Source organism: Ipomoea nil, unplaced genomic scaffold, assembly GCF_001879475.1.
Source record: "Ipomoea nil cultivar Tokyo-kokei standard unplaced genomic scaffold, Asagao_1.1 scaffold1407, whole genome shotgun sequence".
NCBI classification, from domain to species: Eukaryota; Viridiplantae; Streptophyta; class Magnoliopsida; order Solanales; family Convolvulaceae; genus Ipomoea; species Ipomoea nil.
In genome coordinates, this window is record NW_017617835.1 from 5,046,410 (window position 1) to 5,068,116 (window position 21,707).

General features: G+C 38.1%; 5 protein-coding genes across 5 annotated transcripts; 2 read left to right on the forward strand and 3 right to left on the reverse strand.

Moving 5' to 3' along the window:
• The first annotated feature begins 2,350 nt into the window (after positions 1–2,350).
• LOC109186875 (protein EARLY FLOWERING 4-like) lies at positions 2,351–3,304 on the forward strand. Its single transcript, XM_019337055.1, has one exon. It carries the CDS (start codon positions 2,612–2,614, stop codon positions 3,086–3,088), a length of 477 nt encoding a protein of 158 aa, XP_019192600.1. The 5' UTR covers positions 2,351–2,611; the 3' UTR covers positions 3,089–3,304.
• LOC109186874 (peptidyl-prolyl cis-trans isomerase CYP19-4-like) lies at positions 3,269–6,155 on the reverse strand. Its single transcript, XM_019337054.1, has 8 exons — positions 5,913–6,155; positions 5,732–5,785; positions 5,533–5,608; positions 4,872–4,919; positions 4,733–4,756; positions 4,155–4,337; positions 3,951–4,026; positions 3,269–3,749 (listed from the first exon to the last, which is right to left on the reverse strand). Exons 1-8 carry the CDS (start codon positions 5,991–5,993, stop codon positions 3,611–3,613), a joined length of 681 nt encoding a protein of 226 aa, XP_019192599.1. The 5' UTR covers positions 5,994–6,155; the 3' UTR covers positions 3,269–3,610.
• Positions 6,156–8,933: 2,778 nt separating this feature from the next.
• LOC109186825 (phosphoinositide phospholipase C 2-like) lies at positions 8,934–13,389 on the forward strand. The gene is made up of 9 exons (XM_019336982.1): positions 8,934–9,337; positions 9,821–10,017; positions 10,297–10,432; positions 10,511–10,750; positions 10,853–11,082; positions 11,502–11,619; positions 12,314–12,466; positions 12,575–12,661; positions 12,940–13,389. Exons 1-9 carry the CDS (start codon positions 9,029–9,031, stop codon positions 13,231–13,233), a joined length of 1,764 nt encoding a protein of 587 aa, XP_019192527.1. The 5' UTR covers positions 8,934–9,028; the 3' UTR covers positions 13,234–13,389.
• Positions 13,390–13,651: 262 nt separating this feature from the next.
• Positions 13,652–16,321, reverse strand: LOC109186824 (putative serine/threonine-protein kinase-like protein CCR3). The gene has a single exon (XM_019336981.1). It carries the CDS (start codon positions 16,146–16,148, stop codon positions 13,797–13,799), a length of 2,352 nt encoding a protein of 783 aa, XP_019192526.1. The 5' UTR covers positions 16,149–16,321; the 3' UTR covers positions 13,652–13,796.
• Positions 16,322–18,296: 1,975 nt separating this feature from the next.
• On the reverse strand, positions 18,297–21,349 carry LOC109186826 (CTD nuclear envelope phosphatase 1 homolog). The gene is made up of 6 exons (XM_019336983.1): positions 20,659–21,349; positions 20,042–20,170; positions 19,839–19,959; positions 19,660–19,741; positions 19,052–19,205; positions 18,297–18,940 (listed from the first exon to the last, which is right to left on the reverse strand). Exons 1-6 carry the CDS (start codon positions 20,968–20,970, stop codon positions 18,800–18,802), a joined length of 939 nt encoding a protein of 312 aa, XP_019192528.1. The 5' UTR covers positions 20,971–21,349; the 3' UTR covers positions 18,297–18,799.
• Between the last annotated feature and the right edge of the window lie 358 nt (positions 21,350–21,707).

The window sequence follows — 21,707 nt, forward strand, 5'->3', positions numbered from 1 at the left end:
ATATTATATTGTTCATTCATTCTGGAAATTTAGTTCATAGATTATGGAATTATAGTTCATTGATTATGGAATTATAGTTCATTGATTATGGAATTATAGTTCATCGATTATGGAATTGTAGTTCATCGATTCTGAAATTTTAGTTTATAGATTATGGAATTTTAGTTCATTCATTCTGGAATTTTTGGTTCATAGATTAGATTATGGAATTATAGTTCATCGATTATGAAATTATAGTTCATCGATTATGGAATTATAGTTCATCAATTATGGAATTTTAGTTCATATGTTGTTGCTGGGAATCGAACCTGATTTTTTTTTTTTTAAGGGGAGACACGCGTTTTATTAAAACGACGTCATTTTTGCATCCGTATGCACCATGCACTATAATCTATATTACATGGTGCATACGGATGCACAGCATAATTTGCCATAAATTTATACCAAGGAGGCAAATGGATCCTAGTGCCTATAATCTATATTACAATTGGATCGCCCAATCCGTATTTACTAAATCAGATATCTATCAAAACTAAAGTTTCTTCCTATATTTTCATTTAGTTAATTTCGAACCAAATTAACTGAAAATAAATAATATATAATATATATTTATATAAAGCATAAACATTTTGGTAAATCTTCTTATCAAAATTGATTTTTGAACCGAATTAATCATTACCTTAAATTTTTAAGTTATTAAAATCGATCATAAAACTGAAATAATTTTTTATCAAATCGATTTAAAATTCAATTTAATCAATTAACTAAATTTTCAGCTTCAAAAAAAAAAAAAAATTAACTAAATTTTCATCGAATCACAAATATTAGTAACCATACACCGAGACTAATAATTTTCGTGCCGAGTAAGACCTGAAATAGGTCCGTGTAAGCCCACAATTGTTACCCAAAAATACGCTCGGCGTTAAACTCGTATTGTGATCATACCATAAGAATATAAACTAATTTAGGCTATCCATATAATAATCACCTCCCACCGGAAAAAAAAAAGTCAAAATTAGAACCTTGTAATTAAGCCAACAATCAAACTAACTTAATTGTTATAGCATAGACCAGAGCAATGTTGCAAAAAACGCTAGGCGCCCCCTAGGCGCCGATTTTTTTTTTTTTTTAATTAAAAAAAAATTTTAAAATTAAAAATTTTCAAAATTTAGTACTAAAATATAAGGTTTTCATAGTTATTTCTTAGAAACTATTTACAAAAGTGGTTGTAAAATTGTTCAAAAGATTGTTGAAACCATCTAAATACATAAAAAAACTAAAATTAAGAGCTAAAGAAGCATTTTTTTGAGAAATTAGTGGACCAAACCGCCTTCGGCTGTTTGCGGTGTATAGATCTCGAAAAAATACGCAATTTGAAAAAAAATTGTCCAAATCAAACAACCGAGTCAAAAGTTATGCCTTCCGAAAGTTTTTCGACATTTCAAAAAAAAAAAAAAAAAAACGCCAAACCGCCGAACCGGCCGGTTAGGCGGTCTAGGCGGCCGGCCTCGGAGGAGGCCGCCGAGGCCATTCCTCGCGGCGGCCTCCTACCGCCTAGCGCCTAGGCGCGATTTTTGCAACCTTAGGCCAGAGTTCATATTGCATTGTGAATCCTGGTCCAAAAATTATGTATCTGCAATTAACTCATTTTGTACCTATTGTTAACAATTTATATACTTGTAAGCAAACTGAAAACAAATAACATGGTAATTACAAAATAACATAACTACACATACACATAAATTATTAACTGCAAACATATGTTGGTCATGTTATGTGTTTGTAATTAACATATTTTATACCCGCATTTAATAGTTTATGTTTCTATAGTTATCATGTTATGTGTCTTTAATTTGTTTACAAGTAAAAGAAACAATTAATTGCAAGTACAAAATTTAAAAGTTATTTTTAGACTAAAATCTAAATGCAAGGTAGATCCCGGATCATGATATAATTTGACAAACTAGTTCAGTTAGATTGCCCTAGCTCATGGGTAAATCTTGTTCAATATTGAACATGATTTCTTATTTCTTTGGGTACAAAACTACAAATATTGAACTTGATGATAATGGTGGACAAGATTAGATATTTTACTGCCGAGTACACTTATACCAAACATTAGTTGCCTCGGGAGTTGTGAACTTTGCACTTTTTCCCGTTTTAAAATGCCGTCCAATAGCGTTCCACCATAAGATATTTTTGACTTTAGAGTTTAGATCATCCCACACTCTACTTTTCAGGTGCGTGTTAACCTCCTTTTCATTATTTTTTATTCTTTCGTTCCTTTTTACTATTTTTAGACACAATTGTGGACCTACGGTGTTAGAACATAGAAAGCACGCTCCAGTGAGTCGCGTAGCGGGGCTATCACCCTCCACAATCTGTCATCTCTTCTGAGCTGCACACAAATAATATCTGTCTGCCTCCATAGTCCATATATTTCAATCTCTGAATTAGAGAGAGCACACTCGCGACGATTGCTGTGCAGATGGTGGAGGGTTCGTTGATGGCGCACTGTTGATCGAGTTCTTTTTGAACGGCAACCACCGGACCGCTCTTCCGCCGCCGCCGCTGCAGCAGCCGGAGGAGGAGCAGAATCTAAAGGACTGACATGGAGGACAACGTTTCCACCGTCAACAACCGTTCCCCGCGTCAGGCCTTGACCACAACTGACTCCGTTACCACTACAAACACCGCCAACAAGCGCCGCCACCGCGGAGCATTCTCGGTTGCGGCGAGGGAGGAGGCGTTCGCTGGAGGAGAAACAAACGGCGGCGGAGAGGATCAGAGCGAAGATTGCTTCGAAGGAGGCGACTCGGAAGTCTGGAACGCGTTCACGAGCAACTTCCAGTCGGTGCAGTCGGTGCTGGATCGGAACAGAGTGCTGATTCGGCAGGTTAACTCCAACCATCAATCTAGAGTCCACGAGAATCTGGTCGAAAACGTGAACCTAATTCAGGAGATCAACGGCAACATCTCCAAAGTCGTTGCACTCTACTCTGATCTCTCCACCAATTTTTCCAGCGCGTTTAATCAGCGCAAAGCCACCACTCAAGACCAGAGCAACGCCGAGAAAGCCGACAGCTAAATCATAGTAAATCTTTCTCGGCCCCCTTCTTCTTCCTTTATCAGTATTCAGTAATGTTTCTTTCATTAGTGTGTGGCTTAGAGGTATTGAAATCAGGATCTTTGGCCAACCTTTCTACTTACTGTTATAGTGTTATGGATCTTTTTCCTTTAGTAGCTAAAAGTAAAACTATGTCATGCGTTCAGTAAAAGTTTCTTTCTAATGTATTACTAAAAATAAAATAAAAATGTGCACAACATAGTTTAGCTCATTTCAGGCTTTCTGCCAAACATCTACAGTTAAAGTTGTATACAAACTATTCATAAATCATAATCCATAAACCACAATCATACTAATAAATAAGAAAGCTTCTGCAGTTCTCATTTGCTCCAATGAGAATGGCAAGTGCGAATAACTCTCATTTAATGTGCATATGAATGTGGATTAAAGAAAAGAGTAGATGTGTATATAATTTGGTATAAGGGCTTTGAACTGTACCTGATCAAAAGTAGAGTGACATAAATGAGAAGTCAGGCCACAAACTCACAATGGTAGTTCACCACTATTGGCAATAATAACTTTGCCTTTGGGTGTTCCGCTTGGCCTCCCTTCTCCCTCAATCTTGTAGACGACGTCCATCCCTGAGAGGACTTTGCCAAACACGACATGACGCCCATCCAACCTATGGTTTAGCAACAATGGCTTTAGACTATGGTTGCAGTATCATTTCATAAACTGTTTCACCATTAAGGCCATCTGATTAACGTTGTTTATCAACAATTCCATTAGAGTAGACTACAAGCAATAAAAGTTATACTGCTAGTTGCCTAGTTTCGTGGTAATATGCATGGAATTATTTGTTAGGAAAGCTCAACTATTTTACCAGCTAGTTATCACTGTAGTGATAAAGAACTGTGATCCATTGGTATCTGGCCCAGCATTCGCCATTGATAGAAATCCTAGTACAAAAAGAAGAGATTAAACATTAAGTACTATGTCTACAAGGTAGTCTTTTGTTTCCAACATTGTCTTTATTATGTATTGAGCAAGTTAAACATTTCATGCACTAAGGCAGATCAAACATTACCAGGAGCAGTGTGCTTTAGTTTGAAGTTCTCATCTGCAAACTTGGTACCATATATTGATTCTCCACCTCGCCCATCACCAAGAGTGAAGTCACCTCCCTGGATCATGAAGCTAGGGATGATCCTATGAAAAGCACTCCCCTTGTAGTGGAGAAGTTTCCCACTCTTTCCCGTTCCTTTTTCTCCTGCAAGAACAGAGAATTTTATTTGTAAGATCATGAATCTGGAAAGTCCACCCACTACAGATGGTTAGTTGGGATCTTGGGCAGTATAAAAGAATGTAACAATTAGTTAGACACAGTACTAGACGAAGTAGGAAAGATACAGCAATTGGTACAGCTTTTGTTTCATAAAATGTAATGGTAAAATACATATAGGATTGGCTCTGACTATATGGATAATTCCACATACAAATTTATTCCTAGATATGCCTGAAACCCATATCTGCCATAAATACAGATTTTTTATTTTCATTTATGAATAAACCACTGTATATTAAAAGAACATCTGGCCCTGTGACTACAGCACAATTTTGTGGTGATATGGAAAAGCAAGAAAAAGTTACTTGGTTGCCACTTACCTGTGCAAAGAGCTCGAAAGTTTTCTGCAAAATGAACACATAAACGTCAATTCAGTCCCAACCATTAGTTACATTATATGTAAGAGTTTTGAAGTCGAAGAAGATAGAATATATGTCTTAAAAGAGCATGCTACAATACCTGCTGTTTTTGGAACAATTTTCCCAAAGAGACCCATGACAATACGACCTGAAATGGGCTTGCCATTAGTATATGACATATTTCTACTCATGCAGCAATAAAAATTACAGGTTTAAACAAATTCACACCTGCATGCCTTGTCATCATAAGTAGTAATTCATGTAAATTATACACAAAAATTATGCAAGCAATTCTTTCATTGCCTATATAAACTGGATTGCCTCACAGAGATTTGTGTTGAATTATATTATAATGTCAAACCATATCTGATGATTATCCAACTTTAGAATAGTACATGATACTTTATAACAGGAGTTGAAATTAATTGGAAATATTTGCTGTGAGCCTGTGACCATTCTCACAGCCTCACAGGAGCCACCACTGTGGATTTCTCAGTTCTCACTCTACCATATTCTTTTTTCCTTTCACTTATACAATATTCCCAAAGAAGATTAGGCTAAGAAAGCAAGATTTTACTGGAGCAGAATGTACTAAGATGTGATAAAATTCCAAACAAGCTATACACACAAATGCTTAACAAGATTTCATTAGAAACCAGTACTGCTTAATAATCCAACAGAAACACACTAACAATATCTTATTTGAAGCAGATGGCAGAAAAATGAAATGCAAAAGAAAGAACAAAAAGAAAACCTCATACCAGCAGGTTTTCCATTAATTTCAATGTCGAAATACACTTTGTGCGTAACACCCTCTAGATCTTCAGTAGTTATCGCCTATACCAGTTCACAGATCAAAATTCGCAAAAACGAGGCAGCATAACACAGTTACCTAACTCTGACATACACAAAATTCAAGTTTAATTTTAATTTTTTTTTTCATAATTTGAAAATATCAACCTCATTATTAATTTTTTTCTCGCCAGATGAAACTGCAGCATCATTCAATCGGTTCTGCAACGAAAATGTATCAATCAAGCAATCGCCATAAAATTGAGATCTTCAGACTAAGAGCTGTGGAACATATATATTGTAATGAATTAATGCAAGCGAGAACGGGAAATTGAAGATGAAGTGTTACCAGAATGAGAGCTAGGGTTACGAACATGATCAGAACCCAGAGGAGTACGACTGGAAGCAGATTTTTCCGATTGTTGGCCATTTCGCTATCTCCCTCCCGCGCGCGCGCGTGGTCTCGTTCTATATATATCTCTCCTGTTAGTCCTGTATGAGTTGAGATCTGTATATATATGGTGTTGCCAGGCCTGCCAGAGTGCCAGCTTCGGAGATCTAGCTTAGCCTATTTCTTTGTAGCTTTTTTTTTTTTTTTTTTTTTTTTTCATAATATTAAAAAGCATATGATAATTTCTATTGAATACGTTTTTTTTTTTTCTTAGTAATGGAAAAGTATAAAGCATAAATCAAATGCCCCGTATTCCTTATGTACTTTGTTTGGCACTTGGCAGACTCATAATCTTCTAGTATGGGAAGACAAAGAAACAATAGCTTCAAATATGTGGCGCTTAGCAGACATAAATATAAAAGATTGGGGTAAACCCCTATTGGATTCAATAGTAAGACCACCACAAACATCACTCCAACTGCTATTCAAGAAGGCTTCGTAGGTAGACGCTGCCTTCCTCTACGCTACAAAGACAACAAGCTTCAGGGTGATTCTCCTTGATGAGGATGAGTATTTCAACTTTTAAGGCAGCCACCAACGACCCTATTACATATGTTCATGACCCGGGATCGAGTCTCACCAGCGGCAGTACGTGTGGGAGCAACCTCTCAAAGTGAGGGGGGTTTCTTGTGCGCAGTGAGCACCGGTCTAACCTCTGTGATTAATGTTCAGTTGAGTCACCATGATTTACAACCTCCCACCGCTCTGTCGGGCCGGGGTGTGGGGGCCCTTAGGGTTGGGGTTCAGCCTTTTGGAATAATGACTCTCATTAAGCGGAGGCTATCACGTGTAGAGAGGCACTATCCTGACTCAAAAACCTCAATCTCGATAGATGTTGTTTGGAATCTGATTGTCACAATGTCATAATAGTCATAACTAAACCAAAAAAGGATCTCTACTTTGATCATATTTTGATCAATGTCATCCTTTACTTAGCTTTTTTCAAAAAAGATTATGTCGTATTTTTTCTCGTCCAACGAACTAATTAGCTCATACTTTAGTTAGGGACTCTAACTCAGTCTGTATGTATTATTGGTGTGACTAGTCTCCCGATAATTTTTGAATTAATTTGATAAGCTTTCCTTTCTTCATTTAAAAAAAACAAAAAGTAAAATTGCGCTTATAACATTGATAACAAGTATGAAGCTTATACCTTTAGAAACTCTAAAATAACATAAAAGTAAGATAAAATGAGGGCAATCAATTAGATTATGTACGGGTATGCCTCAATTTTGAAAAAAACTATATGATGTACTATTATAGATAGAACCCAAGTCCATCGCATAGAAAAAGATAATTTTAGAAATGACAATGCAAAGATAACTTTATTAATGACTCAAATAATTAAATTATTATTTTATTGACATAGAAATATCAATCTATATAGAGGCAAATCACCTCTCGATCACGTTTAGCTATACTTTTTTTAAAGTAAGGATCAAATTCTGTTAACGCGATTTATGTCAAAACTGAATTAGTTTATAGTAGTAAAATATTGAATGTCGTATGAAAAAAAAAGGGTTAAAAAACTCATGGTTAAACTACTATATATAACAAGTTAATTATATGATATTATAAAAACATAAATCAAATGTCAAGTACTTTGTAGTTTGATGACATCATTGTTACCATTTAAATTGATATATGTTCGAATCTCATCGCAACATCAAGGATGTAGATTTTGTAGTTACCACAAAAAAAAAAAAAACATAAATCAAATTTGACCAAAAAGCCAAATAATAAAGATGAAATCAGCAGCTTTCGGATAACATAACACATGGCTTAAATTGGCATTATAGTCAATAAAATTGGGGAGGTAGATGACGATTTGGATGAATCAATTGATTTTTAACTCTTAAGATAATTTAGATTTAAAAAGTCAAAGAACTCTTTCAAAAAAAAAAAAAGAAGAGTCAAAGAACTCTTTTTCTATCCTAACAACTTTTTAAAATACCATAATAAACTTTTTTAATACAAAAAAAAAAAAAAAAAAAAAAAAAAAAAAAAACACGAAATAAAACTATGCCAAATCATGGAGGACAAACTTGGGGTCATAACGTCCGGATGTGATTAAAACTCATTATTTTTTAACTATTATGAAAAAATAAAATTACAACCATACAATTAATACAAATATTGAGTGACTCACTCTAATAGTCTAACCATACCTGCAACGAGCAACAACTGAATATCCTCTTATCGGATATCAAAAATTGAGTAGCACTCAGTAAAAACGACATCAAATATGCACATATATTAATTTCTATGTGAATATACTCAATAGTACATAGTTAATTATGCTAAAGTAGGGCTCCAAATCTCCAATAGCCTCCCTCAAGTAAACATACATGTGTTGAATTTAGCTCACTAGTTTAACAAGCAGTATTTGAGAGAAAAGCTTAATGTTCAAAACTTGACAGCGGCAGTGTGTGGGTGAGAATTATGTCTATAAAGTGGCTGATCACCGACATTTTATCCCGTTTATTGAACTACAAAGTTAATTACCGTAATTTACATTCTCCCACATACTTTGTCCGGAAGTAGGGTACCCTTAAGTTGGAGATTCAACTTTTTGGGAGAAGAAGTAAAGATGCAGTGTGGGGTAGGGGTGAGAATTATGTCTAAAAGTGGCTGATCAGTGGCATTTTGCCCTGTTTATTAAGCTACAAAGTGACCGTAATTTACATTCTCTCAGATACTTTGTCCGGAAGTAGTGTACCCTTAGATTGGAGATTTAACTTTTTGGGAGAAAAAGTAAAGATGCAGGTCTAGAATACCTCGAATTATTTGTCGAACTCTTTTTTTTAATCATAATGAATTGGTTTATTACTACTCCGTATAATTTATTTCATACTTGATTAAAATATTAAAAAATGAAATATTGTTCCCTCCCTGCTTCAACTAACTAACGAACATTCTTTTCTCAGCAATTTAAAGCTTCAGATCATTACGCTACCTTCGAAAATTTCCGAACCCGAATCCGCTACTCGGATCCTCCGGCGCTGCCTCCAACAATGTCGAAACAGACGTACAGCGTCTGTTTCTGTTTCCGTCGGCGGTTCCGCCTAGCTGACGCCGAGGCTCCGGCTGAGATTAGGAGCATATTCGATCAATACTCAGAAAATGGGTTGATGACCGTCGAAAACCTTCAACGCTTCATGATCGAGGTTCAGAAGGAGGAGAACACAACCGTGGAGGACGCTCAGGCCATCCTGGATAGCCTCCATAACCTCCAGCTTTTGCATCACAAGGATCTTCATATCCATGCCTTCTTCAAGTATATCTTTGGCGATGCCAATTCACCTATCAATCCTAAGCTCGGGGTAACTTTCTCTTTTCTTCTTAAAATTGAGTTTAATTGATTCCAGTTTCCAAAGTTTGATTCATAGCTAGCATAATTTGGAGGGAAAATTAAGCATGAGTTTTTATCATCTCACTTATAATAATAATTATTATAGGGTTAGTTGTTAGCTGATTGAGTTAATTAGAGGGTATAACTAGTTGATAACATTAGCTGATTGTAAAAAGTGTTTGGTAAATTAGTTGTTAGCTTATAGCTGTTTGGAATAATTTCTTTTCTCAAAATGCTAATTGAAAAAGTTGTTTTGAGCAACTTTTTGAATTTTAGCATTTTGGAGTTACAAAAAGCTAATTAACCAAACACTTATATTGATCTTTTAATTAAGTCAAACAACTAATAGTGGTCAAATAAGCCAAAATTGGCTTAAGCCAACTATTTTACCAAATAGGGCCAATAGCTATTTCATGTTATTATTTGCTAATAGGTAAGTGATTGTGTTTTCCAGATTCACCATGATATGAACTCTCCATTATCTCACTACTACATATACACGGGTCATAATTCTTATTTAACTGGGAATCAACTAAGTAGTGACTGCAGTGATGCCCCTATCATAGAAGCCCTGAAGAGCGGTGTACGAGTAATCGAGTTGGATATATGGCCAAATTCGGAAAAAGATGATGTGGTTGTTCTCCATGGAAGGTATGGTATTGATAAGTGAATGTTTTCCTTTCTGAGTGAACTTCTGTATAAGTACAAATGACACAACTGGAAGACTTCTTTGATGGAACTTTGGACTTTCTGTTTGATGAAGCTTTTCTGTGTACAATTAGTCAATAAGAGAATGGATATATTTTCTTTCCTACAAAAGATGATGTGCTTTTGGCTTTTGCAATATAAATTTGATAAGCTAATCCTGTCTTTTATGCATGTGCGATCTTGTGTCTTTAACTGCTAAAAGAGGTTTATTTTCTTATGCAGAACACTGACCACTCCTGTGGCACTTAGCAAATGTTTGAAGTCTATTGAAGAGCATGCCTTTTCTGCATCTGAGTATCCTGTGATAGTAACACTTGAAGACCATCTTACTCCAGACCTTCAGGCTAAAGTGGCAGAGGTGTGTAGATGCATTTTTCTAAAACTAAAAGTCAGGGTCATGGTTGGCCTATTAATTGCCGTCATGAATGAATTCTAGATGATCACACAAACATTTGGAGACATGCTGTTTACTCCTGGCTCAGAATGTTTGAAGGAATTTCCCTCACCAGAGTCGCTGAAAAAACGGGTTATTATATCAACTAAACCACCTAAAGAATACCTAAAGACCAAGGAAGTTGAGAAAGAGGGTGAGACCAATAAAGAAAGTGATTCAGCAGAGAGTGATGCTTGGGGTAAAGAAGTTTCAGAACTGACTGCAGGAAATAATGATGATAAGGTTCATAAAGTTTAGTCTCTCTTAATTATTGTGCATGTGCATACAAAAGCCAAAATCATCTTAGTTGCTGTTGTTGCTAGCTAACTAACTTCTTTCCACCAGGATGATAGCGATGAAGAAGAAGAAGAAGATGATGATGATGATGATGATGACCCAAAGTTAGAACAGAATGAAGCACCAGAATACAGGAATTTGATTGCCATTCATGCTGGAAAGGGGAAGGGTGGACTGTCTGACTGGCTGAGAGTTGAACCTGATAAAGTGAGACGGCTTAGCTTGAGTGAGAAAGAGCTTCAAAAGGCTGTTTTGACTCATGGAAAAGAAATTATCCGGTATGATTCTCAATGTTCCCTGAAATTGCATACAAATGTTGGGCATCCTTGCATTATCAGTGTTGTGCGATTGGTATATTGAATTTGAAAGATGCAGCCAGAAAACTCTCATCTAGTTATGCCAGATATATAACATGTTCTTTAATTGCTACTTAGTATTGCCATTTCTGTTTAGAGAACATACATTTAATTGAAGTGTGATAACTTTAAAGATGCCAAAGACGGTTCAAAAATGAAGCTGGTGGAACTTTAAAAAAAAAAGTAAATATTAATTATGTTATAACTTTAGATTGTACACTTCCTCTCATCTTGTTCAAGATTCCTGGGTTGATGTAACAGAGCTAACTGCTAAGCAATCCCTAACTGAACTTGGAAGAGTGATTAATTAGTTTTCTGTTTTTCATGTTCCTTTGTTGCAGATTCACTCAGCAAAATTTATTGAGGATTTACCCGAAGGGCATACGCTTTGACTCATCCAATTACAATCCCTTAATTGGTTGGACACATGGAGCTCAATTGGTGGCGTTTAATATGCAGGTTAGCCGGTTAGGCTTCTTTCTTTTTGCAAATTTAGGTGTATATGATGTAAGTTGAGCAAGAACACTAATATATGAGCTTGAATTGACAATATAATTGTGCCTGGTTGGACAAAGCTGACTTTCTTGAGCCCAGTGTAACTTTTGGGCTCACCCTGTAATGTCTTTGAGCAAAACAAGCCAGGCTGATCTGGATCAATGACATTAAATTCCTAGTTATCATCGCTGGTACTTTTACATCTGCAATTGCAGCCAGGTGATTCAGGGTTGAATAAAGTAGTTCATCATCCAAGTACTTTTACTTGAATGATTTGTTGATTGGGCACTCAAGCTAAGACCCTAGCTCATGAGTGGAGGTTTTACCGCAACTTAAGTGGGACGGCTTCACTCCAAACTCTTCTCAGTTCCCTACCCTTTCCCATCAAGCATCAGCCTATCAACAAGAACACCAAATTATACGGTACTCAAGTCAAGGCCCTAACTCCACTATAAAAGTTAGCTCATTAGTAAAGGTTTGACCCCAACTTAAGTATCACTTCACAATTTCTTGTGGAGCTGATGTTGGATAGTATCATTTGCATTAGTTAACTCTATATATTTCTGTTCATTACTTGATCTTTTCTTGTATTTTCTGTTCAACAATTGATTGCGAATTTGTTGAATTGAGAAGTACTTACTAACTGTTCTTGCTTCAGGGTTACGGAAGATCACTTTGGTTGATGCAAGGCATGTTCAGAGCCAATAGTGGTTGTGGATATGTTAAGAAACCTGACATATTGTTGGGATCCGGTCCCACACACGAAGTTTTTGATCCTAGTGCTACACTACTAGTTAAAACTACATTGAAGGTGACTAGAGAAACCCAGGGCCATTAATTGTCTTTTGAATAGTATCATGAGAATGCTTTTACTTAGCTTATATATGTCCCTGAAAATAATCTGATTTTTATGAATCAGGTTACTGTATATATGGGCGAAGGATGGTATCATGACTTCCGTCCTAATCATTTTGATCCTTATTCACCCCCAGATTTCTATGCAAAGGTACTTTCATATTTAGCTCACTAATTCCATCTATTCTCTAGTGTGTTGCTAGTGTTCATAAGTAAAGCTAGAGATTAATTGAATGAAATAAGAAATAGATCGAATAACTCGAGGTATACGGGTTAAAACTTGTAAGTAAAGTTAGAGAGTAACTAAATGAAGTAAGAAATAGTCTGAATCACTCGAGGAGTCGAGGTGATTCAGGAGCTTAAATAAGGCACGAATAATAACTCAAACACGTAATATACATATCCCTAATACCGCTAATCTCCATGCAGGTAGGTATTGCTGGAGTTCCAACAGATAATGTAATGGAAAAGACAAAGACAATAGAGGACAACTGGATCCCTACTTGGGATGAGCAGTTTGAGTTCCCACTAACCGTTCCCGAATTGGCTCTTCTTCGCATAGAAGTTCACGAATATGATGTGTCCGGGAAAGATGACTTTGCCGGCCAAACGTGCATACCAATCCCTGAGTTGAGACAAGGAATCCGAGCAGTTCCTCTGTATGATGAGAAGGGTGAAGCGCATGAATCTGTAAAGCTTCTCTTGAAATTTGAGTTTGTTTGATCCCTTATAGTGAGCCCTTAAGTTTTGTTCCCAGTCTCTGTAGAATAAGATTCCTTTTTTGCTTTTTAGTTTTCAAAGCTTCATGTATATGCCTTAGGCCCTTAGCTTTGGTGTAGGTTCAATATTAACTATTAAGTATACCCGTGGTTTGTCACTTCTCCCCTAGTCTTTATAGGGGAAGCAGTGATTGGTCTTCTTAGTTTTTATCCCTCCTCCACCTATCTTTAGAGCAAGAGTGGTGATTGGTGAAGGGTCTTGTACACTATTCAACTCAAAAGTTATCCAACTTTTCCATTAGGTCAGCAGTGTACAAAAATCACAATAATTTATGTTTTTTTTAGTAGTATTGACTCTGGTTACAATGGGAGAGCAACTTGGTGCCAACTCTGGTTCAAACCCACGACCTCTCATATGGGAGAGCAACTTGGTGCCACTAGACCCCAAGGTTAGAAAAAATACTTCTGCCATTTACATCACAAGAATATGATGATATAAATTAGTGAAAAATTTACAAGTGGAAAGAAAGAAAGAAATTCTCAATGGTTTGAGTGATTGTTTTTTTTTCACTCAGAAATAATGGAGATTTCATCGCTGGAGAGGTAGCCATGGCTGTCATCACAAAGACCCAAAGCTCTCTCCAAATTAGCAACAATGTCCGCCATGGTGGGCCTATCTTTCCCTTCCAAATTCACACAAAGCATCGCCGTGTACGCAACCAGCTCTACCGCCTCCGCTTCCGCCATCCTCTCCGGCCGCCCAACTCTCCCGTCCAAAATCTTCTCCAATTCTCCCGCCATGATCGCCGGCACGGCGTACTCCACAACGCTCATCGGCGCAACGCCGTCATTGCCATTCTTAAAAATGGCTCTTTTTCCAGTCAAGAGTTCTAGCAGGACCACCCCGAGCCCATACACATCGCTCTTGGCCGTCAAGATGTTTAGTCCGTAGTACTCCGGATCAATATACCCTACCGTCCCGGCCGCCTTCACCGGGCGGCTGTAATCACAACTCCCTTCGGCCGGCCCCATCAACGACAACCCGAAATCGGCCACTCTACCGGTCCAATCCCCGTCAATCAATATATTGGAGGACTTGATATCCCGGTGGATTATCGGCGGAACTGCATAACTATGGAGATACTCTATCCCCCTGGCGGCATCCAAGGCTATCTTGATCCTCATCTTCCACGAATTCAAAACGCTGCAACTCTTCTCCACGTTGCTTTTATCATGCAAATGATCATACAAAGCTCCATTCTTCATGAACTCGTAAACCAGAAGCCTCTCATCGTCTTCCTCGCAGAACCCAACCAGCTTGACCAAATGCTTATGGTGCAACCTGGACATGAACACCAGTTCCGATTCAAACGCGCTTTCTTTCTCCTGGAAACGCTTGGGTTTATTATTATTCCCCGTTTCGCCTCTCTTGATTGCCACGTCACGGCCGTCGGGGAGTTTCCCTTTGTACACGACTCCGAAGCTCCCCGCGCCGATCTTGTTCTCCAGGGAGAAGCAGTTGGTGGCGGCAACCAGGTCGGAGAACATGAATTCCGCCGCCGTTTCCGTGCGTTTAGATGATGAAGTCCCGCTCTTCTGCCGCCCCATAAACCGTGAGCCCTGGCGTTTGAGCGTGGAGGATCTTGAAACTGGATTGCTGCTGGATTTTTGTGTGCCGCCATTAATGGTGGGTTGAACAGAATTGTGGATTTTTTGTTTCCGGAGACAGACACAGAGGCAATAGAGCAATGTGCAAAGCCCAGAAAATCCCCCAATTGATCCTGCAATTGTATAGGCCAATAAACCCCTTCTAAGCCCTTTCGAGTCTTTCGCCGCCGCCGCCGCCGCCGGAGGCGGCGGCGGCGGTATTGTGATTGAACGATCACATGGCCGGCAAATATTGCCGTTGCCGGAACAGAGAGATTGAGACTGGGGATAAACTCCACATTCACTGCAATTACTGTGAATACATGGGCCGGGGAGAATCTGAGGCAAAAGCAGTTTATCATCGTCTTCTCCGGCCCAGCCAGGGCCCCAACAAATCACGGAGAAATCGCTGGTTTTCAGTCCACAGGCGAAATCCAGTCCTGAAACTATGGATTCGAATGAGATTCCTTCCAGTTTTTTACTCCAAAAAGCTCCATTTCCGCCCCAGCAAATCACTGTGTGATTCAATCTTCTAATTCCGCAGCTGTGATTTTGTCCCGAGGATAATCCACTGTAACCATAAGCCGAATTCAACGGAACTTCCAATTCGCCGTTTAGATTCTTTCCTCGGCAGACTACAAACCCTGTAGTGTTCAATCCGCAGGCGAAGCTTCCGCCGGCGTTTATACTCACCATTGATTCATTCTTGAACTCTGATTCTATGGCGGAAGCTTTATCGTTATCTTCCCCCCAGCATACAACTCTGTTTGAGCTTTTCACTACTCCGCAAGAAAACCCTAACCCGGATGAGATTGACACAATCTCGGATGACCCGTATGATTTTTTACCCCGCCAGCAAATCACGTTATGGTCGGACTGGTTATTAACGCCGCAAATTTGGGTGTCGCCGATTGAAATGGCGGAGATTGGGGTGGAGGAATTCCAGTAGAGTCTCTTGGGGGTGAAACTGGGGTCCCAGCAGACGACCGAGAACCCGCCGGAGCGGACGCCGCAGAGGACGTCAAGTCCGCCGGCGATTGAATCGAAGGAGACGTTCGGGTATACGGCCAGCGGCGTTTTCCGGCGCTTTTCCCAGCACTGTATTTCCTGGAATGGTGTTCCGGCTGATATCCCGCAGACTGTGACGGTGGAGCCGTACATGACGGCCAGCGTGGCGGAGGAGCCGCCCAGGGCATGCACGGCGGATGGCGGATATATCAGGGCGGTTGTCAAGACGGCGACGGCGACGACGGAAGCAAAATGCGTCGTCATCTATATCTATACATAATTACATATACAAAGCATAAACCTCAATTGTATCGAGAGAGGAAGACCAAGGGCGGCTGTGTTATACAATTCTTAGACTATACATAATTACTTAGAAGTTTCTCTTTAAACGTCCAAGAATTGTTGAATTGTAGTGTGGGCCAAGGCCTTAAACATTGTTAAACTAGGATGTTGGAATTATTACACGTCATATTGGCCCGACTAACAAAATTTGGCAAATTATTCTGTGGACCTGGTCCACCTTGGACTAGGGTAAAAAAATACACAATTTATATACTGAATGTTCACAATTTACATATTGAATGTTTATAATTTTATATACTAAATATTTACAATTTACATATTAAATGTTCACAGTTTTATATATTAAATATTTACAATTCAAATTGTGAACATTTAATATGTAAATTGTGTATTTTGACCCGTGCGGTCATGCATCATTAGATGACATAAATGCATCATAAAGTGTCTGAAAACATACCATTACGTGTGGTGCATTTTTAGTGTGTCGTGCATTTGTGCATTTCATTCTGATGCATTTTCGAACACTGTGTGGTGCATTTATGCATACCTAACGGTGCAATTTTGCACGGGAAGTCATGTCCTCATTTGAACCAAAATCTACCCACTCTGTTATTATTAGTTCATTAGTTGTTATATATCACGTGTATGAGTATGTATAAATACTATTTTCATGTACTAAAAAGGGTTTGCAATGCATTAAAACACAATATCCTCTAGCTTCAAAATCACATCAAATGATTCAATCTTCATCCAAATATTCCGTAACTTTATTTACCAGCCATTAAGTTTTGTTATTACTATTTAATCATTTATGTTAAAATTATTTCAACACTGAGTGTAGAATATATTCAAATGTACTTGTTTAGCTCCAAGCTTCCAAGTGGGTCGCTGGGCATACTTTTGTTGAAATTCATGTAGCGTAATTTAGCATAGGAAATGTGTGAAGTGAGGGGCTGAGAGTATACATACTTACATAGGCATAGGCACATGTTTGTTTGTTAGTACAGTTGAGTTGAGGTAGCAAATGTTGACTAAAGAAAAGCCCACCGTTAACTTGCAATTATTTTTATCCATTATCTAATGGTGTGATTTACACCATTTGCTCTTTCATTTCATTTTCTAAGGTTATTGGGAGTTTTGGTCTACAAGTCTACTGACAGTGACATTCATAGTATCGTTTATCATTATATGTGTATGATTTTTTTCTAACGTTTGATTATTTCAATAAAATTTTATTGATTTTTTTTTTTATATATGATTTGGTCGTTTGTAAGTTTTGTGACAAAATTTAGATGTAATTATCTCTAACTCATTGTCATCCTTACTAGTTGAAGCGCTTATTCCGTTATCTTTTCCGTTACCGCATTTTAGTCTGTACAAATATGATTAACCTTTGCTTTTCAATCTTAGAGTTATAGTAACTCTTTCTTACATTTCTTAATCAAGTTTGGTATTGGACCCTTATTTTGGTTCTCTTCCTTTTAAGTATATGGAATTCGATGATTGTGCACCAAGACAATGGTGACAATGTTTGTTGTGCCTTTCACACTCGTTGGTTTGGCTCATAGGTATCATCCTGTCCCAAGTACACCACATAAAGACAGAATCTATGGATTCATTTTGTTGATTTATAAGACAGGACCTAAATTCAATACTATGAATTGATTCCTTATTAGCATGTGATTTTATTAAAAGGGAGAAAATTCTATACCTCCTTTTTTTTTCCTTAAAAAAAATCTAGTCGCAAACTTTTTCGAAAAGATTATCATTAATTATGAGAGAGATTTTCAAATGATTCATCAACCCAACGGTGTGGGTTGTTAGGCTCTGATTGAGGAAACTCAAGGGGTCATCAAAAGACGCCGAGTGTTGAGGGGCAGTTACTTCGTTGACCATGAGTTTTTCGGGGTCTCCCACTCCATCCTGATTAAAAAAATAAAATAAAATGATACTTCTCTTTTTTAGCCTTGGGTAGGAGTTAAACCTTCCAGTCGTAACTGCTAACAAAGTAAAGCTATCAACTTATTTTAGGATCAACCAGTTGAATTGTGCCTGATAGCGCATGTGATTTTACTTATTATCTTGTCCTACACATAGTATTCTGTTATATTTGGTCTTGCAAATAGTTGCCAACACTTTTCAAGCTCTGAAACTATAAATTAGCTGTGATGTTGGGTGTAAGAGCCACAACTTTGTCAAACAGGCCAGCATGGAAGAAGAAGATCTTAAGTAGGCAAAGCATGAAAAACATGGATATGCCCTTTCTTTTGTATACATCATCCAGCTTTAGGACACATGGCTTTGTTTCAGAACAACCTCAACTTCTCCGAACATCATCATCCTGTCTGTCTTCTACTCTCTTTCACTAATCTATTCTGTAAGAAAGAACACTTATTGGCAAGCCATGTTACACTTACAACAGTTCTGGATCTTCTTCCGGGCAGCACGACAGGGATCCACAACTCCGGGAGCCTCTACAGCAGTTGAACATACAAACGAAGTGGCACGAGAGGCCTTTCTGTTCAGGCTTAAAGGCTGATCCTTTGCGCAGATAGCAACAACGCTCGGTACTATACAAAAATCTGCTTTTCGGATGGAGGGTAATCTCATTCTCATCCCTCGTTCATTGCTCTAGAAGCAGGGATTCCGTGCTTCTGAAACCATTCAGGCATGTGGAACGTTTCATAAAGCACTGGACGTACATCTTTCTGTTGAGAAAGATGCTCGAGAAGAGGAAGGATAACTTCCAGAAGCTGATATGCATTTGAACATTAAAAGAAAGGTAAACAAAATTGCAGGTCTAAGATTTCCATGGAGCAAATAGCAGAAAGGGACTAATTTCTATGTGTTCTTGTAAGTCATACCTGCTCATCGTGAGGCTGTCCTGCAGAAAAAGGAACGCAAGGAATTCCATTCAATGGTTGCAGTAAAAAACTGAAAGGGTTGTTATCAACCATAACAATTCGGCTTAAATCTTTTGAAATGCAAGATAGATCCTTCACATGCTCCCGATATTCACTGTGATAGAGTTCAGACATGTTAGAAGAAACACATGTTTTAAGCTAGAAACGAAGCTTTTGACTGTCTAAAAGGAACAATTACATTCTGAATTTTACAGCAATTGAATATAACCTTCATCCGTTTATTCTACTAAACTTTTCATTGCTTATTCCTATAATCTTAGTTCAGGAAAAATGGCACTTTTGGTCCCATACTCCCATCAGTTTATGCACTACCAGAATGCCAGAAAACGTGCAGGAAATCTATCAAACATATTAGAAAGTATGCTATCCTCGAAGTTCTTGATCTCAAACATATTGTTAAACAGGAAAAGATACTAAACCAAAACAAGAAAGGATGCTATATTTGAAGTTCTTGATCTCAAGCATATTGTTAAACAGGAAAAGACATTAAACCAAAACATCCAGAGAATACAGAACAACCAGGAGCATCTTCATGTAGCAATACTTACGTGCTGGTCGTTGAAGGCCTGTAAAGCCGATGAATAAATAGGTGATCAACATCCAATTTATCAACAACTGGCCTTGCATATCCTGCAGGAAGACGATGAACACAACCGAACATAAATGAAGATAAAGGAATTACTTTGAAGAAAAGGCGACAATATCAAGTGTAAAGTCATAGGCAAACCTTCAAGTCCAGCAGTAAATAACACAAGGTCAGCAAATTTGCTGAGTTCTTTCAGAAATGTGCGTAATCCAGGGCGTTCAAACACTGTGACGTAGTTGATCTTAGGATTGTCATGGCATTCCTTAAAACTCCCAAAACAAACTGAGGGTTTTACTTCATAAATTATTGTTTAAGCATTGTAGCAATTACAGAGATGGGTTTACCTTGTCTGAGGAAATGCATTCAAGTTCAAACCACTTCAACCCAGCTTCTATGGCCTGAGTATGTATTATAGAAGGCAAAGTTGATGTCTCATATGCACAAACCAAAGTTTCATCCAAATCAAGTACCACCTGCATCAAAATCTCACAAGTTAAGAAGAAATCTATAGTGGATAATAACCAGTTCATATAATAATGAAAAGTAGAGCACACGGGGACAACTTCAGCCAAGTTAGTCAGATTGATCGGCTAATCACAAAGTTACAAGTTCAACTATCAGCGAGAGCAGACTATTAGCTCTGATTACAAGTTTGACTTTAGTGGGAGTGACTTATTGACCTTTTTTGTTTCTATGGACAACTTAAACTGTTTTACATTGTGATCAACTCTCGGAAGAGCGGCCTATTGGTTGAGGTTACAAGTTTGATCTAGTGGGAGTAGTCTACTAACTTTCTAGCCGATCAATTACGGGCAACCTAAACTAGTTTAATTTGTGATTATTTGTTAATTAGGATTACAAAGTAAACGCCTCGAGTAGTTACTCAAAAAATTAGAAATTAGCAGCATATGGAAGGGAAGAACATCTAGTCTAGGTTTACTTATGAAGAAGGTGGCCTTACCGTAAGCCTCGGTAAATGATGCTCATCGGGACAACCAGCGGCGATTTGGAGTGACGGAAGGGCTGAAGAGGGCGGCGAATCGTCGTTATCCTCAAGTTCGACAACCGGGAGAGGCCGGAACTGCGGAGGAGGAGAGGAGAGGAAGGAGGTGTTCCGGAAGCCGACGTACGAGAGGACCTGAGCCGCCGACGGTGAGCCTCGAACGTTCTGAACGAAGATCTGGTAGAACGCGGCCGCCCAGTTCAGCAGCGTCCGCCACAGTTGTAGAGTCTTCGGAGCGTAGACTTTGGCTGCTTTAGCCAGCTCTACCATAACTCCACCGGAACCTCTCCGAACTCCGCCTGGAGCGCGTACGACGGCACGTGTACAACGGCGAGTAAAATTATACGGAGTATATATTTACAAAAAAAATAATAATAATAAAATCCAAAAAATGACCGTAATTCCTATGAATTTCTACTTTTTCATCTACCGATTTATGATTACGAATTTAAATCTCTCGAAATATATTGTAATGAAAATGGAGTCTCGACGGAGCTGTGGTCAAGGTGGTGCTTCGACGGAGAGTAATCCTAGCTTGAGAAGAAGAGTGTCTGCCACGCGACGTTGGGGAGAGTCGGGTTGACAGTTGATTACTGTGTTACTATTTTTGGAAACTTTTCACAATTTTATTTGGACTTTTTACCTTTGCATTTTGATGGAAAATAAATTATTCTTAAATAATTATATGGGCTTTGATTTATTTAAAATAAATCAAAATTTATTGCGATTGAGAGTGATTCAGAGAGGGCTTTACTTGGCTGAATAGTGGTGCTTTTGTATCGAGGTGCCGTGACAAAAAGGTGGAATCGATGGACTAATAGAAATTAAATTTAAATATATGAAAAATTAAGGCTGTATTTATTAACGGAAACTGTTTTGTGTTTTCTATTTTCAGTTTTCATTCTCAGAAAAACTAACTTTTTAAATAAATCATGAAATTCAATCAATATTACACAAATTTAGACTTCCCTACAACCAAATTCTTTGGATTAGAGGAAGGTATAAAC